This window comes from Coptis chinensis, chromosome 5 (genome assembly GCF_015680905.1).
Source record: "Coptis chinensis isolate HL-2020 chromosome 5, ASM1568090v1, whole genome shotgun sequence".
In the NCBI taxonomy this organism is placed as follows: domain Eukaryota; kingdom Viridiplantae; phylum Streptophyta; class Magnoliopsida; order Ranunculales; family Ranunculaceae; genus Coptis; species Coptis chinensis.
Genome location: NC_141460.1, coordinates 67,446,572 through 67,466,008, shown reverse-complemented (window position 1 = coordinate 67,466,008; position 19,437 = coordinate 67,446,572). Strand labels below are relative to the sequence as shown.

At 35.6% G+C, this 19,437-nt stretch overlaps 1 protein-coding gene across 4 annotated transcripts; it reads right to left on the bottom strand.

Annotated features, from left to right (window-relative positions):
- Positions 1-85: 85 nt before the first annotated feature.
- On the bottom strand, positions 86-18,926 carry SWN (SET domain-containing protein). 4 transcript variants are annotated; one of them, XM_086560468.1, is made up of 19 exons: positions 18,735-18,926; positions 18,154-18,255; positions 17,793-18,067; positions 16,094-16,255; positions 14,609-14,693; positions 14,289-14,444; positions 14,140-14,187; positions 13,978-14,049; positions 8,511-8,542; positions 8,263-8,416; positions 7,947-8,041; positions 7,440-7,593; positions 5,142-5,356; positions 4,831-4,962; positions 3,932-4,022; positions 3,697-3,744; positions 3,487-3,615; positions 608-685; positions 86-544 (listed from the first exon to the last, which is right to left on the bottom strand). In XM_086560468.1, exons 1-19 carry the CDS (start codon positions 18,738-18,740, stop codon positions 353-355), a joined length of 2,226 nt encoding a protein of 741 aa, XP_086416594.1. In that variant the 5' UTR covers positions 18,741-18,926; the 3' UTR covers positions 86-352. The 4 variants fall into 4 exon arrangements, with proteins under 4 accessions (XP_086416594.1, XP_086416595.1, XP_086416596.1 ...); XM_086560469.1 differs by having other exon boundaries at positions 8,275-8,416; XM_086560470.1 differs by lacking the exons at positions 18,154-18,255; positions 18,735-18,926 and having other exon boundaries at positions 16,094-16,260; positions 17,793-17,932.
- Positions 18,927-19,437: the final 511 nt, after the last annotated feature.

The following is a 19,437-nucleotide window of genomic DNA, read 5'->3' as shown; positions in this document are numbered from 1 at the left end:
CAAGACATGGATGTCGATAATCCCATTCTAAAAGAAGTCCATGCATGTATATTTATTGTCAAGACTCGAGATAGCAGGCTAGATCTGGAAAAAACAGGAGTACATTTCTATTTATTGATAGAGAATACCCAATTCGATTACAACATTGAGCTCATTACATCTGAAATGCATTGATTTATTAGCCTTCAATATGTACTAATGTCTAATGCAACTTTTGACTTATTATTCGCCTTATGAATCTATAAATGCAACTTTCATGTATAGAAAACAAAGAGAGAAAGGTGTTAATAAGAAAACAAGACTGAAGGGGGTGGGGATAATTTGGTTTCAAGCATGTAACAATTTCACACCATTAATGAAACTGATGCTTCCGTGCTCTGGCATGAGGCACTGAAGAGTCATCTCTCTTGGAGCCCTCAGGCTTCCGAGCCCACGGAGGTGCTTGATCAATGCCATAACAATAATCATAGAAGAGCTCTTCACTAGCTTCAATATGCTCCCCAGCAAAAATACCAACTCGATGGTCTCCAGCAACCATCATTACCTACACAAAATAACATTGGATCAGCAAAGGATCATGTCAACATGAGTCTGACAAATTGCATACCTTTGCATAACAATTAGGGGTTGACGAGTGATTGGCGAATTTCAACTTGTCACCTTTGCGGTAGGCATCAAGAACACACTGTAGTGAAAGACACAACTTTCAAATTTCAAATACAAAATCAAATGTCAAATACAAAATAGTGGTACATTTAGCTAAATAAACTATTGTTCTGCTCCGTAGAAGACAAAGTCCCCCCCACACACCACTTTGCCAACCCCGAAATCACAAATATTCCCTCCAGTGCAATATTTTTTTTTCTTTTTTTTTTCGATAATCAAAAGTTTGTTACCTACAGTGCAATCAATCACTCCAAGAGTCCCAAGATTTCCATGCAACTGTTATGGTTGTTCAGCTTGCACACCCTCCACAACCCCAAAGAAATGAACTAACTAGGAACTATTAAAAAGGGGAATAAAGAAAGAAGAAAGCCTTATCACTACTTTTCCGATCCAAGTTTCTCCAAAACCCTACTTTCTGATAATTCGAGGTTAAGCTCATTAAAACATCAACCAGTACATTCCTAGTTGAGAACTTGAGATTGTTGGCAGGTCTAAGTAGCACCTGGCCAGTTGGCGACACCTTCTCAATTGATTATCAAGAATTCACCACTTGGTATCCAATTTACAAACTTTCCAGATATTTCTCACTCATCCATGATCCATCACAACATCCTCATCTTTACCCAAAAATGTCAGTCTATATTGATCTATCTCATGTAAAACTTCTTTTAGATCAACATTTGTCAGTTACATCATTCTCGAAGCAAAACTGTACTACCACAAGCTCTACTCTAATGGGAACAACATCCCCAGTCTCCCCAGAAACAGAGTGGCCAGTTTGTCCGTTGGTTGTTACCTAGATATTATAGTGCAGAAGCAACAATTGTATTGAAATCAACACTCCAATTAAATAAATCAAAACGTAAATGAACAAATCACTCTTTTATTTCTCTTGATAACTTCATAATCATCAACTTTATTTATAATAGGGTTTCACCTTGACAACAAAGCAAACCAATTAAAATATGTCATGTGGCAATAATTAACTAAAATAACATAAACCAACTCTATGACCATGACTCAATGAGTCGATGTCCACATAATATCATCCCTATAAAACTCTATGAATTCCGTAATTTGGCATTCATCCTACATCTTCTGAAACTGAATACGATCGAATGTTCTCACACTAGTCAGCTCCATCATACAAGTGAAAAGAAAATATTTAAGAACATGGACACTCATTATTCTTAGCAAAATCCGAGTCAGACACTTGTGTCAGACACATGGACTCATTGTGCATTCAAACTAGGGTTTATTTTATATCCTAGAAGACTAAGAAAATAATCTATTCACACAGTCGCAATTCCATGATATGCCACTTTCAAAGTTATTTATTTGTTAGGTCTTGAGCCCAAAAATTAGTTATGTAACTACAAAATGGTAATAGTTTTCTTTCGAATTGATTGTCTCCCCGTCCCCGTGTCCTACTTCATATATGTATCCATGTCGGACACCAACACGCATATCCGTGCCAAACTGCCAATGTGACTTAGGAAAATATATCCATTTAACCCCCTAGGACCCTTTCATTTTCATATTCATTCTCTAACAATCTGCAAACCATGTGGAGAGCTATCCTGAATGTATTTTTCAAGGGAATCACATCAATTATTGATCATTTCTGGCATAAAACTTTATGATTCTCTGATAACCTATCAAACTGGGGTCCATCGACTCTCTCTACCTAATGATATGCATGTCTTCAATGTTCCTATTATGGGTGTGGTGGCACTTTTCTCCTCTGAACAATCATCTTCTTCGTCTTTAACACCCTACTAAACAACCTTGTCAGCCAGGACAGGCTAGCACAACGTACACAAATTTTGTATCTTTCTTACAAGAAAATTCTTGCTATATAGACCTCTCAACTTTAGTATTTCCTAGAATTGATTTTCCTGCTGATATCCTGATTTTATATAACCTTTGTGTGCTCTTTTGCTCCTACACAAACAATTGATAGATTTATACAATTCAACCACCTTACATACCTTTATCGTTCAGATGATTCTGTTGATTCTGATAGGGAAGTCTACTGGATAGAGAAATGGACTCAGTATCAACTAGATTAATCTGACATTATGACTAATGAGCACATGTCCTCCACTCTTTCTTTTTCTCTAGTTGGGGCATAGATGATGAAATATGTGCCAGAATAGGTTATTCTAAAGAAAGTACAAATTGTCAAAGTGCCAATTGCTCTATAAGCCCAAACTTATGTAGAGGGACAAATTCTACGAATATGAGAGGAGGCTCGGGTGAGAATAGAGGTGGGACACACGCAGAAATTGGGGTGGAATAATCTCAATACTCCCCCTCAGCGGGGCACGCTGGGAATAAACACAGGTGTGCACTTTTTTTATTTTCTGTGCAACTTTACGAAGCAAGGCTTAAACCCAAGACCTCTTATAACCTATAACCTGAGCTCCGATACCATGTAGAAGATGGGAATCCAACTTAAAACTAATTGGTCACAAGTGGAGAGGCCCCAAGACTTATATATTTTTATGTGAGGCTTAAGATACCCGATATGGGATTCTAAATCTCAACATAAAAAAATAAATAAATAAAAAGGTCAAACTAAATCCTGCATTGAAATGGCTATGGGATATATTGTACTTAGACATATACTAATGCGACTTTTCCTATATTCAAGTATTAGCAAGCAATTTAAAACCAAGCACCTTTATATGTGCCCTCTTCAACAACTTGGTCCAACTCTCAACTATATATATCTGAAGACACTAAGGAAGATTTACAAAGAAAAGCTTCTTAAACAGGAAGAAAATTATGTAAGTTATTAATGAACTCATCACTTGCCTGATCATTCAAATCAAAAAGAAATGACGAGTTTGCGCGGTCATAAATCTTCCCACGTTTGTCAGCTTCTTTGTGGCCTACTATTTCACCCGTATATTCTCCAAGGTAATCATTTTTGTTAACGGGGTTCTGACATCACAATAAAGAAAATAATGGTTAGTGCTACACAGAAAAGTGGAGTTCAGATACAATCTAACATTTTCTTCCCACCTTCAAAAAAGCTCCCCATCCGGCAACTTTAGACTTTGCCAAGAGGATCTGCAAAATTACAAGTAACAATACTTACATGTTGTTGAGATGTAGTATAGTCCTGGATTGGACATTTAAAGCTTTGCACAACAAGTTCCTGAGGCTACTCCATTCATTGCCAATTAGTTTTGAGTTGGCTGCTCCAAAGTTTTAGACACATAATATTTGGAGAATGTGAAAGGTTGTTAATGCTCACTCTTTGTTGTTGCTTTAAAAGGAGCTTCATGTTTCCGCATTGATAGCCATCTCCTCGTGTTGGCGGTTCACCTAGTGAACCATCTCCACAACTACACATAAATTTACTTCTTTAACAAGCAGTTGATTCAAATAGATTCTAAATCATTTGTAATGTTCAGTGTGGAGGTAAAAATAACCCAACAGTAGAAACTGTTGAATAATTTAGACAGATTAGCAAATGCTTATCTAGATGGCCTCCAAAAGCCTGTCAGCTTTAGCAAAGAAGAATAATTTTCTTAGAGCCGTTAGAGGTAAATAATTATGACCTACTATGAATTTAAGTTTGATAGACCAAAGATCAAACAATCACGACAAAATGAAAACTACAGACAGAGATAGGAGAATGAATATAAGGAACTCAATTAACAGAAAAACAATTTTTTTTCTCATACACATTTCTTCAATACTGTCTCATAGTAAGGCTGAGTATCGACCCATTAAATACAGTAATAAACATGAAGAATGCCGTGCAGGTCTGTCTCACTTAAGAAGGATTCGGATGTGTAACATGGCAGCAACCACTAAAGTCGTAGTTGCATACATATGCCAAAATTCTGCATTGGATAGACATTACTTCTGCATACTTGAAAAATAATCAGAGAGTAATCATGCTTTAATGCCAACTAGTAGGTGGAGACCTAGCATGCTCGACTGTGGTACTCCAAAACTCTAGCTCCTCCATACAATTTCTCGTGCACAGTTTGTACTAAACTGGACAATCTAATAATCAACTTTGAATTCCAAGCAAAAAAATTCCACAAAATCAATTAATTGTTAAGTAAGAAGGCAGAATAGCACAACAGATATAAAAACTATCAAAACTCAAAGAAGCATAGCATAGATATACAGAAGTCATACCTGACCCAGCAATTCCTGCACACATCCGGATCACACTCACGGTGAGCAGCAAAGCATGGGCATTGCCTGCTTCGGCACTGGCTCTTCGCACAGTGGCAACCCCTAAACCGATTCTTGCAGCTTTTTGAACACCTGAATATACAAAAGATAACTCATTTGAAGGCACAAAGATAATATTGGTGAATGTTCAGTAGAGAATACATGATTAGAACATTGAGCTTCCACTCAGCTTTATTTGACTAAAATTGGTGTGAATCATCCGAGCACTAGCTGAATAAGTTTTATTAACAACAAGTAAAGATTTGACACACCCACAGTACTTCTCGCAGCGCGTTCCATTATGCGCACAAGGACACTGCTTTCCACACATGGACTGGCATCCACATGGTGTATACTGCTTCAAAAATTGATTTCCATCCGCAATTCTTTTGCGAAGTGAAGGGTGACCAGAAGATTTTGATGTATACTTTAGCTTCTTTGCTCTGCCTCTTCTGCGAAATGTTCGAGATCTAGTTGGAACCTCTTGCTGCCAATAGATATTAGATAAATGTGAAATATCATTTGCGAAATAACATCGTTAGTCAATCATAACTATATCATTTCTTTCAGAAGTGAATATTAAATTGCAAGTGGGGAGCTTCTATAGACTTGATAGTTTCTTATTTTTTATAATAAAACCAAACAAAAAGAGCCAAACTTAGTTTTTACCATCAGGACGCGCACACCGAATTAGTTAATATGGAGCCACAAAAGTTCCAAGCTACATGAGAAGGGAATATAATTTTAGCTTTTATCTTAGTTTTCATTGATATCTAAAGTAAAAATACTTCATCAGAAAATGTGATCAAACAGCAAGGCATTCAGAGCTACCTCCAAAGTCTAATTGACCAAAGCTCTGATATCATGTTAAAATCGTCAACTCTTCAACAGTTAACCCTTTTGATGTATATACGACGTACAAAGTACAGAGTTTTACTGGTGTCAGAAATTTTCAAAATTATCAATACCTAAGGTATGCACCTATTATCCTTTTGGCTCAAAATGGAAAGATCACCGTTCTTGTTTACTCCAATATATATATATATACAGTTTTGCTCTAGTCAGGACTTTCCGGACCAAACAAATTCACGTGACTTTTTTTCTCTCCTTTCTCTCCACTTTTTTTCTCCAACCCCACGTTTTCTCTCTCTTCTCTCTCCACAAATTCACGCTCTCTCTCCACTTTATTGATTTTGTTTGACACACTCTCTTTCTCTCTCCACTTTATTTCACGTGACCTCAAAAGCTCAAACCATTTCTTATTCTCTCTCCTCTTTATTAATTTTTTTTACCCCACACACTCTCTCTCCAATTTTGCTTCTCACGCCTCTCTCCTCTCTTTCTCTCTTTTAATTTCTTTCTCTACACTTCTCAACTTCCGACCCCACCTTCACATTCACACTCTCACCTCAATATCACCACCACACTTTTTCCACTTTTTAAGAGTGTTCCAACGTGGAACAAATTAGCCAACGCTACACTACACTTGTTACACTGGTACGCTCAATTTTTTCCCTATTTTTTTTCTCAAATATTTATTATTAAATGCTAATTAATTATATTCCATTTTCAAAGTCACATAAATATTTAATTAATAGGATTAGGCTCATTCAAAGTGCGAAGATTACAACCACCTCAATGTGTTGAAAACGGAATATAATTAATTAGCATTTAATAATAACTATTTGAGAAAAAAAAACAGGAAAAAAATTGAGCGTACCAGTGTAGCAAATGTAGTGTAGCGTTGGCTAATTTGTTCCACGTTGGAACACTCTTAAAAAGTGGAAAAAGTGTGGTGGTGATATTGAGGTGAGAGTGTGAAGGTGGGGTCGGAAGTTGATAAGTCTGGAGAAAGAAATTAAAAGAGAGAGAAAGCGAGGAGAAAGGCGTGAGAAGCAAAATTGGAGAGAGAGTGTGTGGGGTCAAACAAAATTAATAAAGTAGAGAGAGAAGAGAGAGAATAAGAAATGGTTTGAGCCTTTGAGGTTTAGGGTGAAATAAAGTGGAGAGAGAGGAGAGAGAAAGAGTGTGTCGAGCAAAATCAATAAAGTGGAGAAAGAGAGAAGAGAGAGCGTGAATTTGTAGAGAGAAAAGAGAGAAAAAGTGGGATTGGAGAAAAAAGTGGAGAGAAAGGAGATAGAGAAAAAAAGTAACGTGAATTTGTTTGGTCCGGAAGTTTTTTTATCTGGGAAGTCCTGACTAGAGCAAAACTGTATATATATAAAGCCCGGCTCTTAAACGGACTAGTCCATTTACGGACTTGTGTCTTGAACAGCTTATAGTGTCGTGAACAACTTATATAGTGTCTTGAACAACTTTTTTAATTTACGCTTATTAACTTTTTAATTTATGTTTATATATGACACTATATCAGCTATATAAGTTGTGCAAGACATTATATAAGCTGTGCAAGACACTATATAACATGTCCGTAAACGGACGTCCGTTTAAGAGCCGGGCTGTATATATATATATTACTAGAATTTTATGTTTGACTGTGTTACTTCCTATCGAATAGAAAGACGATATTTTTAATATCATAGATGTAAGAAGATTTTCTAAATGCTTACCATATAATAACTTCCATCTGTTTCATTCTCTTCCAGGCTGAATTTTGAAAATTTAGAGAAGTTTTGATGCACAACATCACCATCCTTGAACATGTAGGTATATATTTCCATGCAAGTTTTCAAACCAGACAGCAGGTTTCGGGCAATTAGGCAACTGCAAAGGCAGAAACAAAGCTTAATTGTGTGTAAAACCAAAGAACTAGTAACATGGAGTCAAAAAACCCTAAGCATGAGAAAAGATATCTTATAAACATGGGGGCCCGTAATCCCCACGACCTGGGAGACACTTCCCCACCCTTCACATAGGATTGTAACTAGCATCACTTTTGGCTTCATTTATAGTTAAACTTGATGTAATAAATCACTATTACTTGCTATTCAAGCCATACATAGTCTTCTTTTCGGGCTGCACAGTTTATCAATTTAATATAATACATTATTCTAACATGGTTGTTTTAATGAAAAGATGTGTAGTTGGTAAGGTTACAATAACATAGATCTCTATACCTGTTTTTGCCAAAAATCTCTATTCCCTTCAAGTATAAGTCTTTCTCTAGAGGTCTCCAGTCACAGCCACTTAATGCTCCTTCAACTCTTCCTTTCTGGAAATCAGTAAATTGCTTCGTTACATGCAGTTCCGTGGTATTGCTTGTGAACAAGTTGTTAATACAATTCTCATCATGCCTAACACAACTGTCACAAATATCTTCAACAAATACATAAAGTACACTCCGACCTGATAGTTTCTTCTGTTATTTGCACGTGGAATTTTGACAATCATGTTGAACCTGATTTTGAATTTTTCGATTCTTATAAAACTTACATGGTTCAATACCTTGATCTTCACCCTTTCATCACAGGGGAGTGTTTGAAGAAATTCATTATCAGCTCCAAGCCAGACATTAGGAACAGTAATAGTTTCAGAAGGACTGCTAACGATTCTCTTATCACTGCATTCTTCACTAGGTGCGGTTTCACTGCAAAGCTAATAGAACTCAAATCTCTAATTTAAAGGAAAAAATTCCTAACTTCCATTGTTAAGATTCCTATTCTGCAGCACCAGTACCATACCTTCCACATATATCTTTGACTTGTTTCCTTGACTGCAAGACATAAATATGTAAGTTAGAACTAGCAAACGGCCCAAAGAGTTGAGAGAACAGCAAATCATTTAAAGGATCAAATATCTCAAGGGATTTTTGGGATAAGACGATGCATTGTGAGCTTTTTGGCAGAGAAAAATCTTGTGTAGATACATACTACCCTGCTAAAACGAATTTCATGTTTTCCAGCCCCACATCTTAAAGCCTAATTAACTTTACCAGAGGGCTGACAGTTAAATAGCAAGAATTTTCCTGATAAGTAATATGTGGGACACTTTTTTGACGTCCAATTAATACTGTTCATTTCCCCGATAGTGGCATTAGGACATGTAGCAGAACTGATACGATACAGGCATGCATGCTTTTAAAGTAACGTGGAGAATAGGGCCACGACAATAAAATGAATAAACACTCTATGTTCTTGGTGCATGCCCTAATGAGCAAAACCTAACTCAGTTACTCCGAATTATCAGAAGGGGGCACAAACCCGATCCACACTGGGTAGTTTTTATTTCATTTGGAAGGAATCCAGATGGATCTCCCTTAGGTTTTCACAGTCAAGTATATTTCTATTGAGATTAAAAATTTACAATCTCAACTAGGCAAACCTAATCGTACTCGCCTCTGTCAAAGAGAAAGCTTTTCAATTAAGGAAGAACTAAATTAGCTGATGTGAATTGAATTGTTAAATTAAGGCTAATTCTACCCTAAATTGACATAAAAGGGGGATTTTAGTATAACCCTAAAATCTACACACAATTCCGAAAATCACATTCAATAATCTCAATAATCAACCCACTAGTTTGTGAGGCCATAGGCTTTATTCGTACATATCAATCCTTGGAGCACAAGGAATTCTAAGTAGAAAGCAACTAAAATAAACTAAATACTACTAGAATAGCAACTACTAATAAGACTAGCTTTAAAAATCCACACGATCATGATCATCAACAAATCTCTACACATCACCCTCCCACTGTTTACAAGAACTCGTCCGCTAGTTACACCTTTGTACTGGCTTATAGAAAGATATCACATCGTCGCATAATGCCTTGAACTTGAAAGCTTATGAATAAACCGCGTAAACGCCTATTGTACAATCATGCGGGAGTACCACTGGAGAAACATGCGAAACATAAAGTTTAACAAAATTCAGAATCCACACAAGTAGTAGAATAATCTCCTCGGAACCAATAGAAGGCTTCACTTATGGCATTCCAAATATCCCAGACTTCTAATCAACAGTTATATACTTATAGCATCCACATGAATGAAATCTGTAACATTTTCTTCAACCATCTCCCAAAAATGATCTTTATATTCATCCTCCAAATTAACATGTCTATGTCTGTAAGACAATTCCCTAAAAACTCATTTCTAAAAATTGAAAAGAAAAGAGTAAGATCATAAACTTTAGAGTTTCAAAAATTTGTTTGAGTGGGCTCGCCTTTTACTTCATTAAACATGTGAACAAACTAACTAATCTCTTGTTTTTCCTTGAAGTTTTTCTCTTTATTGGCATCTTTAGTATGATTACAACTAACCATTTTTCTCTTTTTCCCAAAAACAATTTTTTTCCCACCTACTTGGTCAGCTTGGCTGGGCCTGGCTGGAATGGCTGTCTGGCAGCTCAGCTTGCTCCCACTGGCTTCAGCTCAGTGGATGGCAGGCTTTGCTATTTGCTTGGCTGATGCTGGACCACAATTCAGTACACTGAAGCACTGAATCAAACCTTTTAAAAGAGATTGTATTATCTTCTAATCAATATATATATATATATATATATATATATATATATATATATATATATATATATATAGGGTAGGGATCCGTTTACCATGGTTTTTTATACCATAGTTTATACTACGCCCCTTTACAAGATAAGTTAAAAGCTAATATTTTGTGGATATGATCTCCTAACTATGGATAGATTTTCCACAAAAATTCAGCTCATTTGGAAACCTCTAACTTATTTAAAAATTGTTGACAACTTTAAAAAAAAATTAACGGCCCAGATTTTCCGATTTTGCAATCATCTTTTGACACTGTTAAACATCATCAAATGAGCTGAAATTTTGTGGAGGTGATCTTCATGGTTTGTTGGACATATCCACAAAAAATTAGGTTCTAGTTCGTCTTGTGGGTGAAGTTGCGGGCCATGGTATGAAAACCATGGTAAACGGAATAAAATGAAATAAAATGCTGCAAAAAAGGAATTTTAAGGGAAACGACCAATGCACTTTCCAGCAGCAGTAACATTAATGGCGATAATTATTTCCGACAGTCTGACTTGGGAAAGGTTGGCTCGCTACCTTGTTTTCTTCTTCTTCTCTACTGAACTTCTACAATTCTCCAAGGATTTTTATGCACTCTAATACCACTTTTGATGTAAATTGAAGGCGGAAGCAACTCCAATTAACACACCAATTGTTAAACTAAGGGTACATTTGAGAACGGGAATTAGAATTCTAGTGAGAATTAGAATTCTAGTGAGAATTAGAGAATTGAATTCTCAATGATAATGTGATAAATAGGGCCGTTTGGTTGTTATAAGAATTCTCTTAGTCTATTCAAAAACATGTACACGTGTCATTTAATTAAATAAGGGTTCTTTAAAACTCTTCCATATTTTAGGACCACTATATCACAAACCCCTTTTTATAGGAAGGTGCACTTCTTTGTTAACTATATTTAAGAAATTAACTACCCTTAACTATCGTGAGAATCCCAATTAACATGGTTTTAGGGTGAGAATCAAATTCCCACCAAAGTGAGAATCCAAGTCTTGCTAGAATTCTAATTCTCATAAGTTATTTGTAGCCAAACACACATGAGAATAAGAAAACCCACCAATTTCAGTTAAGATAAGAATTCTCAAAGTTACCAAACGTACTCTAAAGTTAATTCTAACCCTAATTTCATAGGAAAGGGAAATGTTAGTATAACCCTAAAATCTACACACAATTCCGAATATTACATTCAATAATCTCAACAATTAGCCCACTAGTTTGTGAGGCTATATGCCTTATCTACACAAATCAATTATTGGAGCTCAAAAGCAACTAAAATAAACTTACTACTAGAATTGCAACTACTAATTAGACAATACTTCTAAATTCATTATTCCATCATTAGCACAGAGGAAGACCGAAGACTCCTAGCCAAGAGTTCCTTGGAAACCAAGGATATCCTACAGTGTGGAGTCTAAATTTTCTTTTAGGGTTAGCACATGTAATAATGGTTTTGCCTTGGGTTTCAACTGAACAAAATTCTCTTGAGCCTGTCTCCTTTAGTGCTAAAAAACACTTTGTTTCTGTCAGCGTGGTCCTTGTACAGTTGTACCTTTACGCATAACTAATGCTAAAAAAACTGGAGTAACATTGATATGTCTCGAATGCCTTGAATACCGACAGAGTTTTTTCAAAACCTCAAGTACCAATTTCTAGCTACTAATCTCAATACTCCTTTAGGTGGTCCGTGCATGAGGTCAGCAAAAAATGGTAATTTAAACCCATAGTTTTGATGCTATTATCATTTTATCACGGCAGTCCCATCCCAAATACGTGAATAAGAACTGACATAAACTCGACCTCAAAGGACGACCGATAAAAAGCATGTATCGAAGCATCAAACACAATATTGTCAAGGAAATAATAGAACAAATGTATATTCAAAACATGTGCAAGAAATGATTTACACCTTTTGGGGAACACAGCCACACAAAGGATGAGCATGGTCATGAATTACCTATTTAAAGTCAATTTCATGATTGGATTATCAAACACTAAAGTCAATACAAAACAAATTTTTATTAGAAGAATAGGCCAATAGATCCCTTTTTCAGTTTTTCTTATCAATAAAATTTAATTTCTCATTCCAACAATTTAGCCAGAGTTTATATGACGTGTGCATCACAATTACACGAAAAACATAGCAAAGCACACCCTTAAAGATAGGACAACCACTTGCCCAGTCAAAAGTTTAAATTTGTATTTCCTCCACAATTTGTGAAGCTCTCTTTCTTGAAAGTAAACATCCTCTAGTTTCCTTCCTTCCACTATGGCTATTGGAGCCATCTGGTCTTGCAAATGAAGCAACTACAATTGTGGTACCCAAGGTTCTCTAATACTTGATCTCTGTGTCCAAAGATTGTTAAAAGAAGTCTAGAACAACTCCCATACCCCTCTTGAGAAGGACAAATGATAAGTAGGTGATCAACACATTCCTCCGCCATCTTACAAGGGAACAAAGATTCGTTATTTCCATTACCCTTCTATTAAGATTGTCTATAGTGTGAATTCTTCCCAGATAAGCAAGCGACCAAAGAAAGCCACTCTAAAATGGAATAGATCTTCCAAATCTTCTTCCAAGGGAAATTAGTGATTACCTCATTATTTGCTAGGACATCCATGGCGTGCTCCTTGACCATGAGTTTGTTAAAAAGCTCTAGTGGAGAACTCAATTTCCTTGTCACAAATCCATCTCCTTTTATCCACCGCCCCAAAAGTTCCCCCTGCAAGATAATTGATGTTCACAGAAGCCTCAGAGGTACCAACTTCCCAATCCATTAAGGACCCTTTTGGTTCAACACCCCTCTCTCTCTCTCTCTCCATCTAATTTGCTATGTCACTTATTTACTGGAAGCCAAGCTATTGGCCAATAGATCCTCATCCCAGATTCTATAAAAGTTATCATTGTCCCAGATTCTATAATTTATTTTAGAGGTACAATTATTCGAGAAATATACTTAAATTACTCAAAAAGACCTCATATACTCATATCAGAAGACATAGTGAAGAGCAATTGAGGTACTTTGATAATGACGTAGAGTTCTCATTACACTAAGGTAAGGATTGTGCACAAGGACAAAGTTTATGTTGGGAAACTTGGTAAAACTAGCGTCAGTATGAAGCTTGTAAGTCAGGACAAGGTTTAGCATGCTCAAATCTTCCTCAGGCCTAGAAAATATTTCTACTGCATAATACCAGTATAATGTTTATATTTTAAAAGTTGAAGGCTAGCATGTACTCCCCCTCAACCCTCCTTGTATCTCCACTTCCTATTTCGTTATGACGTTACCTAACACCAGCTCCTATAAAAGGAAAAGACTCAGATAGGTAAAGGCATTGAATTCCGTCTGCTCTTTTCCTCTATATCTAACTCTTGCTTGTTTTTCTTTGACCGCATCTGACTTGAGCTTCAGGGTGGCTTTGGGCAACATTATTCTGGTGCACAACCTGAATGTTGTTTCTTTTGCAGGACTAGGTGCTTCTACCGCAGTACAAAACTTAGGTGATTAAAACCACACAAGGACAAACAGGCTAAATAAAGCGAGGTTAGATAAGTTTAAGATGTAATGCCCATTGTTCCTGATTGCAGGAATTTAGCAGTTATGCAGTTAACATTAATTTACAAGTTTCAAGATAAAACCATACCCAAAGGTAACACTGATCACTGCAAGGTTTTCTAGTCTCTCCAAGCTCAGAAGAGTATGGTTGCTTTTCACTCTGTAAAGTAGAAGACTCAGAGTTACAACAACAAAGAAATCATCACTATTATGGAAGAAGATAATAAGGGTACAAAACAATGCAACTTACTGGAGTAACTAGGTTTTGGGAACAGCCATGCAGACGGCAATCAAACACCTATGAGAATAAGCGCAGCAAATATCTTAGTATGAATGCCACAACAGAAAATAAGTTGTTCTTTACTCAGGATAGGCGTATGTAGCTTAAGAGAAGTATACCAGACAACGACGACAGAAAAGATTATCATAAGAATCTAAAGCAGCATCAAGGCTCTTGTCCAAAGATATTCGCTCTTCATATAGATTCTCCCCAGAACCTTCAACTGACTCAGTATGTTTCTCCGCATACTTTTTCATGAGAACAGTGTACCTATCCTGCATATCTCATATAATATCCAGAACCAACAAATTTTCTCAAATGAATTACTATCTTTTAAGTATAGGGCTATTGAATACGAACTTATAATGTTAAAAAACAATTTACCATCACAAGTGAGGCAATTCAGCTTTTAATGGTAATTACAGGGTAGTTAGGGTACCTGTATCTCAGATGAGGTGGCTCCAATAAACTGGCTCAGAACATCCAGTACTTCCTGAGATAGTCCATTCTCTTGCAAAGCCATCCTGTAAAGTACAAATTATAACATAAATGCATCAGTTGAAAAAAAAAAGAAGATAAAAATGGAACCTCATCCAAAGAATAAACAAATTAGCACATACAACACTACAATTTTTTATTAGTATACTTTGAAAGATATCTCTATATGTATGGACACCTAGGTATGTCATCTACAAAAATGTATATTTATCTATGTTATATGGACACTCCATATATTAAAAAAAATCATGGCGAATGTGTATCCACATTTGGACACAGCAAGTACATACTGTATGTGATATACCTCAAATTTTGATATTTCGCATATCCGTGTCAATGTAACTTAGATATTTATCCTATTTTTAAAGTTAATTTTATTTATAAGTATATTTTTTTTCCTTTATATCTCCTTCCCATTATTCTCTTTTAGACAAAATTTAGTATTACTTAGTTTTTCCCTTTTGGGGGGGGGGGGCGGGAAAGGATTTTTGTGAAACAATTTATACAGGGAAGTAATCGAAATTCCAAAAGTTATATTTTCCATCAGTTTGAGATTTGTTGAATACTCTAATTCTTTGGAAGGGGAAGAAAAGTAGAAAACCAACCCTCTTCTGGCAATGAACATTCAGGAAGATTTGGCAAACTTATGAAAATGACAAAAGAGAATGTTCACTTCACACTAGAAAGTCAAAAGTACTTATCATATCACGCTTAACTCTGCTTTGATTTCTAAAAGATATATTAAGAGAATTCATTCTCTATTAATTTTAAAAGAAGATTTAGTCCAGTTAAACACTACAGAAATACCAACCTCCCTAATTTTAAGAACATTCAACTTGAAAGTTTGTTTTTTTTTGGTCAAGCAGGTCATACCTTCCAACCACATAACATAAAACATGGCCTAGTTAAAGAGTTTGAGATTTATTCGTTGATAGCAAAATTGAATTCAATGTATAACAATAAGCAACTAACACAATCATGTCCTTGTGTGGTACCTATAATATTGAGTAATCTAGTTTCAAACTCAAGACACTTAAGCAATACTGCAATTTTATTTTATTTCTTTATTAAAAAAAATTGATTAGCAAAAAACAATAATGCAAATTTAGTTACACTGATATACAAGCCTTTAAGGCCCATCCTCAGGACAGGCTCTATTAGATAAAAATTGTTTGGTTACATATAATTAGCACTTTGTTTCAAGGAAGTCTACATTGGGATGAATTAATCATTTAGTAATTATGTTTTAAAAGTTTATCTATGAAGTATTGTTCTTTTAGTAATTACATTATAAGAGTATTACTTTTTACAGAATTATTCTTTTAGCAATTATTTGTTAGTAAAGGACTTGAGTTAACATTATGTTGATGATGACTCCTATTAACCCAAAGAGGCATTCTCTCTTAATTTGTAAATAACTACTCACCACAACAACTGATCTTCACCTTCAGCAAATTCACGTTTAACTTCTTCTGGTTCTGCAATCTCTTCCTCACTATCACTGGAGATCAATGTTTCACCACCTTGTTGGTCATAATAAATCTGTCGCCTCCCTACCACAGACTGATCATCGGGCATTCTCTGATTTCTGTGCTGTATTGCAAAAATTTAAGCATATAGAAACCAAAAAATAAAATCTTCATATGAAAAAGATAACAAGTAGCTGAAACCATAAAAGTGAAATGCTACTGAATAAGAGCCTAGTAAATTCAGATTCACAAACCCCTGAAATTAAAAGGCTTGGTACACCATGAAGGCAATGGCTAATAAACGGTAGAACATTATGAACAAATGCCCGCAGTCAATGTCAGCCATTATTGAGTATTACATAATTAGATAACCTTGAAAAACGCCTCTTTATAACTTTGAATGATCAAAACAATGGTTTTCTTAGCTTCAACAGATTTAGTGTTTTAGCATTTCTCTGGTTAAGCAAAGTTTTTTCTCTTATTTCTTCAGGGAATGGGAGTTCCCAAACTGGTCTCAGGCCTTCATAGTCAGTTTGAAGCTAGCAAAAACGCGAACATGTAACTTGGTGTCTCTCACGGCGACCTAGTGTCAAGACACATTGAGTAGTGCCCACCATGAACATGATAGCCAATCATTGTTTGGATGTGTCATACACATGGTTTTCAGAACCGGATCGGGCCAGACCGGTCCCAGTTCAAACCACCGGTTCAAATAAAACCTGGCCGGTTCTTTGTCAAGAAAAGTCCTAAAAAACACTATATATTTAAGGTTAATAAAGGAAAGTACTTAATGTTTGGGTTGAGTAAAAACCACCGAGTTAAACCAATTTTTTAACTGAGTTATGCTTGAACCACCGAGTTTACTGGTTTTTAACTTGAATCGGACGGTTCAAACCGGTGGTTCAACATAAAAAAGTCGACCTGGGAAGCTCTAACTCCGGTTCAAACTTGAACCGGCTGAATCGTAAAACCATGGTCTTACATGTGGAGCATGACATAGAAATTAGAAAATGCCGAGGATATCCTAACAAATTCATTACTATTTGCAGGTAAAATTTCATATTTGTTTAATTAAGAGTGTTTTCAGCATTGTTGATCCCGTTTATCCCAACAATAAGATTGTGAGAGTGGATCTCATATTACCTACCAGAAAAGTATTAAGTTGAAACGTACACTTACAAAATACTGGAGGTTCACTACTAGCTAGACGGACCAATTCTGGGTGGTTTAAGTACTATATGTGTATGAGTACTGTTTGTAGTTGCGTCATGCCTGGACCACTATGTGCCTCTCCAATTATGAAAAAAATAAAGAAAAAGAAGGCTCATGAAAAGATGCCCACCAGAATCCAAACTAAATATGGCCATCAAGAATGCGAACAATTAGAATGAAATATCATCTGTTTCCAACATTTGCAAAACCACATTCAGTTTTCCATACCAGGTAGATCTTGCTATGCCCATAATAAAATATGTGTGCTATAACTCAACATACAAAGCTACAAAAAAACAGATTATACTCATTAAATACAAAAATTGCTCCCTATAATGATATATATATAATGTAAAGCCATCTAATAGCAGGTTTATAAAATTCACTTGTTAAATGTAAGAAAAGACACAAGAGTTGAGAGGAGATTGCAAAATTGAATCATACTTGTCCAAAAATATCCAAGTCGTATAAGGTGGGATTTTCTCAACATATGGGAGCTTGACAATTGTTGATGGCATAACTTCTTGATTGTTAATGTTGTCTCTCTCTCCAAATCCATGAGCATGCCCACTAAGTTTAGATAGTGGATTTTCAGTTCTAAATGATAGCATGTTTGACCCACTCTGATCCATTTCACGAATACCTTTTATTGATTTTGAAAATTCGCAAAGTTGAGATGCGGCAAAATCCAAATTCTTTTCATTCCTTCTAACTTTTTCCTGTTCAATAAATAAGGAACAGGATTCAGTAACTTATTAATAAGCATAAACACAGTAAAATCAATGGATTCAATCAGATTACTGACTTTGATTGAAGCAACTCTAGCATCTTGAATCTGCCTTTTCAGCTGAGAGATGTTAGATGATAAGGACCCCATGACTTCATTCATCTCATGTCCCTCATATCTCTGAAAGTTAAGAAAAGCACAACAACTATAACCATAAAAACACTAATGAAGTTTACAAGATGAGAAGTTCCACACTTCCACCTAATTACTTATGGTGGAAGTGATCAATCTAACTTTCCATTAATATCACTATGAAAGGAGTTACTGATTAGAGTTCATATAGTCAAATGCAACCCATTCTCAGATATTTCAGGATAGCAAAAACGTCATTTACACAAGTACACAATAACAAACACAGTTCAAGAAACGTGTTTACTCTAGAAAAAACTTTACTTTACTGTTTACTATAACATTTGAACTTGAAAAAAACCCAAATATTCATCTAATATGATGCTAAACACCTATCTATAAGTTGAACAAGAGTCCTCAACCCAATTTTAACGAAAATTTTACTAATATATCGATTGATTGCAGATATCAGTAGAACAATCAATAAAACAATCTGTAATTAAAAAAGAGGATTGGATTGGAAATCGAACCTTCATTGCAGTTTTGCAGAAGAAAAAAAAACTACTTCGCCCTTTTTACTGAGAGCTCAAAAGAGACAGGTTTAAAAACTATAAAGTGAATGCAAAAGTACAAAATAAGCCCGGTGGGGTCTACTGTACACGTGGCATTCAGTTGTGGGTAGCGCTTTTATCGAGGATGATTTTTTTTCCCCTCAGGTGTGTGTGTGGTTTGGGCTTTGGGGTGGGTTTAACCAACTATTGCGCGTGGGTCACAGTTATGAATTCATGTATTTGGGCCTAAGCTGAATCTTTGAAGGCAAGAAAATTGTAAGTATTGTAGTTGTGACATTTAGATATTGAACCGTGCTACGCATCGGTGTTTTTTCAAATTTTTAAATCTGTCGCTCTAACATCTCTATGATAATATGATTTTTTGAATTCTAGTTATAATCTAAAAAATAATATAAAACATTAAGAGGGGTTGAATATAATTTGAGTGACGTGAATGAGGTTTTCTAAATTATTTTAAATAATATGAAGCTAATTCTAATTTCAATAAAGTGAGAGAGTTTTTGGTAAATTATTTAAAAAAGAGGGAGCTTATTAGAATAATTAAGGGAGGTGGTTCTAAAATCATAAAATAGAGAGATTACAAATACACAGTTCAGTTGAGAAATTTTTCTCCTAAAGATCCGGCTATCATATAGTGTAGAGATAGGCATGTGTATATGCA